This window comes from Haliotis asinina, chromosome 1 (assembly GCF_037392515.1).
Source record: "Haliotis asinina isolate JCU_RB_2024 chromosome 1, JCU_Hal_asi_v2, whole genome shotgun sequence".
NCBI classification, from domain to species: domain Eukaryota; kingdom Metazoa; phylum Mollusca; class Gastropoda; order Lepetellida; family Haliotidae; genus Haliotis; species Haliotis asinina.
The window spans coordinates 51,919,294-51,924,920 of NC_090280.1; the positions used below are offsets into that span (position 1 = coordinate 51,919,294).

The 5,627-nt window shown below is 41.8% G+C and overlaps 1 protein-coding gene across 1 annotated transcript; it reads left to right on the plus strand.

Moving 5' to 3' along the window:
- The first annotated feature begins 971 nt into the window (after window positions 1-971).
- Window positions 972-4,025, plus strand: LOC137280292 (uncharacterized). The gene is made up of 4 exons (XM_067811874.1): window positions 972-1,017; window positions 1,567-1,629; window positions 2,028-2,234; window positions 3,714-4,025. The coding sequence occupies exons 2-4, from the start codon at window positions 1,581-1,583 to the stop codon at window positions 3,926-3,928; spliced, it is 471 nt and encodes a 156-aa protein (XP_067667975.1). The 5' UTR covers window positions 972-1,017; window positions 1,567-1,580; the 3' UTR covers window positions 3,929-4,025.
- The last annotated feature ends 1,602 nt before the right edge of the window (window positions 4,026-5,627 follow it).

Sequence of the window (5,627 nt, forward strand, 5' to 3'; positions counted from 1 at the left end):
TTGGTAGGAGAATCTGGAAGGAGACAGTTTATTTGGTAGGAGGTTGTTTATCTTGTAGGCCACAGTTCATTTGGGAGGACACAGTTCATTAAGTAGTAGGTTGTTCATGAGGTAGGAGGCTAGGACACAGTTCATTTGGTAGGAGAATCTGGAAGGAGACAGTTTATTTGGTAGGAGAATCTGGAAGGACACAGTTTATTTAGTAGGAGAATCTGGAAGGAGACAGTTTATTTGGTAGGAGGTTGTTTATCTTGTAGGCCACAGTTCATTTGGGAGGACACAGTTCATTAAGTAGTAGGTTGTTCATGAGGTAGGAGGCTGTAAGGGGAAGACTGCTTGTCGTGTAGGCCACAGTTCATTTGGGAGGACACAGTTCATTAAGTAGTAGGTTGTTCATGAGGTAGGAGGCTGTAAGGGGAAGACTGCTTGTCGTGTAGGCCACAGTTCATTAGGGAGGACACAGTTCATTAAGTAGTAGGTTGTTCATGAGGTAGGAGGCTGTAAGGGGAAGACTGCTTGTCGTGTAGGCCACAGTTCATTTGGGAGGACACAGTTCATTAAGTAGTAGGTTGTTCATGAGGTAGGAGGCTGTAAGGGGAAGACTGCTTGTCGTGTAGGACACAGTTCATTTGGTAGGAGGCTGTTTATATGGTAGGAAACTGTTGATTTGGTGGGAAGTGTGGTTCATCAGGTTGGAGGCTGTTTGTTTGGTAGGAGGCCGTTCAGTCTTGGAGAAGGCGAGACAACTTGAGACAAAATGATAATCTGGTATTAAAAGTGATAAACGAACTGCATGTGTCGTCTCTTGAGCTATTCACCTGCTCTGTTAATAATACAAGACTCTATTCAATATGCATTACGTAGCAGATATTGACGTCTCAACCATTACAAGTATATTATGCAAATACAGAAACTACATCGTTAAATAGCCTTCCCCTGTTCTATATAAGACACAGTTGTCTGTACTCCTCACTGAGCAGGCAGGACTGGCAGCGACCGTCTTACTCCCAACTGTTGGTAAAGTAGTCACTCTTCTTTAATGTTCGTGATATTTTCGCTTTGTGCTTGAGTTGTGCAAGCGTTTAGGTGCACAATGTAGGTAATGAGCAGTATTTGTTTGATGTTTGCCGCCACAATGACCAATAATCCACTTCGTTGAATGTCAACTGTGCATGTTGTCGAGTCTGGTCCAGACAATCCAGTGATCGATGCCATGATCGTCGATTTACTCTATAGACAACAATGAACCATATCAGCAAACCTGGTCAGCTGATAAAACAATCAATCTTTTTATTACGGCACATCCAACCAACCATCATAGAATTAACACGCAGCTCTGTACGGCACATTGCAGAGACTGTTGAAACACTTGCCCCAGGAAAGACGTTTATCGTGAGGACCGATCCTGTTCGTTGCCTTTTACGACATGCATGGGTTGTAGAAGACCAATTCTAACATGGGTCTTCATGAGTTCTTCAACGTCTTCTATAACGACGTTACCATCACAGCCGAGATGAGTTCAAGGAAGGAAGACTATTTTTTGTTTATTTGCAATTTTTGTTTCAGAGGCAGAGTCAGTGATGCTGCGACTCATCATATTTGCAGTTTGTGTAGTGGCTGCACTTGCAGGTAGGCTGTTTATGATTGCAAAGGTCTGGGTTTTCATCTTTAAAAGTATTGCTCCATTCCATGAGATTCCCAACCTGTAATGGTTGTCAATGTCGACATACTGGATGTATGTTATGGTCACAGTAAGTGACATAACTGACAATGTTGTACCATTTCAGATACTTTTGAAGTTTGCTAATATTAATCACTTGATTATTTACAGACTGCTGTCATATAGCTGGAATGACATTTCCAAACAGGAAAAGGCATAAAAATTCGTTTTGAGATATCAAAGCACCAAGCAAGACCAAAACCCTCATCCAATATGTTTTGACAAATGATACTGATTTGTTTCCAGGCAACACTATTTTACAATACTCTATTCCGTTTTTGCTTATTTCCTTCCCTGCATTTTGTAGGCAAGTGTCCTAAAGGATACACGAAAGTTAAGAATCCCAAGATGTGCTTCCGACTCAGTGAATTCAAGGACACAATGAACTACAAATTCGCCGAGGCTGAGTGTCAGAAGACGAAAGGTGAGCGCCTGGTCAGCCTGGACACACCAAAGAAGTATGGCATCGTCGCTGGATACCTGTTTGGGCTGGGAGACACAGCAGGGGACGCAGGTAAGAGATATACCCTCCTACCAAACTGGGGAATCAGCAACTTAGGAAGAGAGGTAGTCACTGAATATCAAGAAATGACGAAGTGCATGCTAGTTTGTTAATGCTGTGATTTCTGACACAGGGTGGGTACATGATCTGATTAGGTGTTTATTTGTTTCCTAACTTCTCGTGCAACTCTTCAAACAACCTTTAGGTTATAAGTCTGGTGCATTACAAACCTCCTGCCCCTCCTCCTCATCATCATTTATGGACCGATGCCTTAAAACTCTAACATTATTGGTGAGATGAGTTAAAATGGAAGGTCGTACTTCAGAATATTTCTCTCACATAACAACATGCATGTGTGTGGCTAATTATACAACCTTAAGCTTGTTTTATAGTCCTTGTTGAATCCATTAATGCCGAGCTCGAGACAGTCGACAACAAGTACCCACGATCTTCCTCTCTCCGAGCGCACACTCTAACCACAACACCATCGGGATAGTTTCCAATATTATTGAGGGTAATATCAAACAGACAAAAGAAATGTATTTTCTTTTCTATAGTAACAAATGGTTTAGAGTGTGTCTCCTTGCTCACCCTGTGTTTTCAGCTTCGGAGATCTCAGGGTAATGTATAAACATGCTTGTCCACGTTACAGTCGTGCAAAGGGCAGTAGGTAGCCGAGTGGTTAAAACGTTCGGTCCTCATGACGAAGATCGTGTTCGATTCCCCAAATCGGTACAATGGGTGTCCCCGCCGTGATGGTGCTGGGATACTGGTAAAAGCGGCGTAAAACTAACCTAACTCACTCACAACAGTCGCGTATACAAGGGATATGCATCTCCACTATTTTGACCATTTTCTTAGATTACTTGATTTGTTTTTCTCGACACCTTTCATTTGGTAACAAACTACCACGCCTACACAGCTGATGTACTGCGAGTACAACAAACAACAAACACTACAACTATTACACGGTAAAGGAAGACTGAGACGGGTATAAATTGTCTTCCTGGGTGTCCTACCCGATATTAACCGACCCGATACCCCATATTTACCGACCCCATACCCGTTACTTTAATTCCGGACATCAAAATTGAAAGAATTGGCAGCATATCCTTCAGCTCGGAGGCGAAAATTTCGAGGTTTTCAAAATTTGAACTAAGTCTAATATTCAGAAGACATAAGTTATCTTCGAAGAAAATATAACCTTAAATCATGAAAGCATAACATATTACATCCCTGAATTTATTAGTCACACGATCATAAGGGGTTCAAACACCTGGGTCCAACTCATTACCCACACGTCCCGGGGACCTGGGTTATCTGTTCCAGTCCTATAGTAAAAGCCCGGCAGCTCACTGGAAGGGAAAAATTGAGAAGAGAGAATTGAGAAATTTCTGTGAAGGATGTCCTTTTGGATTCAGTCTAAATAACTGAGATTTTCATTCCACTAACGGACACACGTCCATTTAACTCTCAACTCATATTTTTTAGGTTCAAAGAAATTTCGAGTTTGGATAGGTTTGAAGCGAAGATCGTCGGGATCGTCTCAGTTTATATGGACCTCGGGATCCACAAATGTGCCTGCTTGGGGGATAACCGAGCCGGACAACGGTCGGGGGGAGGACTGTGGTCAGCTGGATACTTGGGGGATCAGTGACCTCTACTGTCACCTCCAGCGTCGATATATCTGCGAGATCCCCTTGTAACGGCTACCACAACGTCTCAGCTAACGTGTACATCGACCATCACTCAGACGCCATTTAATAATGAATAAATGAATGTAGTCGATGCTTTAAAACAATAAATGCGTTCATTGATCACTTGATTGTCTGGTTTGATTACTGCTCTCCAGCCCCATCCACCAGATATGTATATATGTCCCTGTACACATCCCTAACCTCCTGTGACCCGTGAAAGACCGGGGTAGAATAGGCCTTCAGAAACCCATGTTTGCCATAAAAGGCGACTGTGCTTGTCGTAAGTGGTGATTAACGGGATCGAGTTGTCAGGCTCTCTGAATTGGTTGACACATATCATCGCTTCCCATTTGCACAGATCGATGTTCATGTTGTTGATCACTGGAATGTTTGGTCCAGACTCCATTATTTAAAAACAGCCGTCATTTAGCCGGCATGTTGCTGAGTGCAGGGTTAAATTAAACTCACTCGTTGGTGAATCTGTCACACATACCAAGTTCGTGAATATATGTCACATATACCAAGCTTGTGAATTTATGTCTCATATACAAAGTTGGTGAATCTGGAAATGAAAATGTTACACACACACACACACTGTACCTAAGGCGTTGCCAGCATCTCAACATGGCGGTAGGTAGATCGCTTGGCGATTACGTCCCTTGAATTATCATATATACAATCAAGATTACTTAGCACACTGACAAAAGAACTTCACCAGCCTCACCTTAGGTACAGTGACACTGAAAAAGGTTTCTTGGATATACGAGTCACAAATCATCTTTCCGGAGCATAACACAAAAACCGTTCAATATTTATAGACGAAAATTGATAGATATAATAATTTGAACCTATGGTTGTGCCTGTTGCTAATGGTGGGGTGGGTTTCGTTTCCGGAGCAGAACTCAAAAACCGTTCAACAACATTTGTCTGCAAAACTTGGTAGATATATCAATCAGAACCTGAAGTGGTGCCTTTTGCTACTTACAGGTTCTTGTGATTTATTATTTTCTCGGTTTCCATGGAAACATTTTTGACTTAGTCTCAAAAGTGATAGGTGTGTTTCGTTTCCTGGGCAGAACTCAAAACACTTCTTCATATCTGTCAATTGTCGGGGGGATATGTCATCTTCTGATGACTCTCGTTATCTATTTAGTACTTTCTGAATTGTGGCACTGTCGATAGTTGAAATATGGGGACAGACAATCACATGCGTATGTACACAAACCATTCTTGTAGAAGTATGGGATACTATGGCACATATACACATTTAGAACAATATCTATTTTCTCATAATAGTAGCAATATATACGTTTGAAATATGCACACATGAAAGGCACAGTCTGTATAAAACGCTATCAATTATACAATAAAGCTCGACGTCGAGAGAGAATATGATATAGGATTTTGGCATGAGGGGAGTTGGTTGGTTTGTTGTTTAACAAGCAGCATTATTCCAGCTATACAGCCGCGGTCTGTAAATAATCGACTCCAGGCCAGACAATCCAGTGATCAACAGCATGAAAATCGATCTACTTGGTTACAATGCCATTCGACAACAATGTCTTCGAGCCCGACCACCAGAACTCGTTAGTGACAAGCATGAGTTGCTCCTATTCAACATGTTTGTCACCTTTATCGATTTTTCGGGTTTACATCGAGAGCATCTATAATGACTTTTAGTTGTCTAGTAAAAGGCTGCTCATTTGTT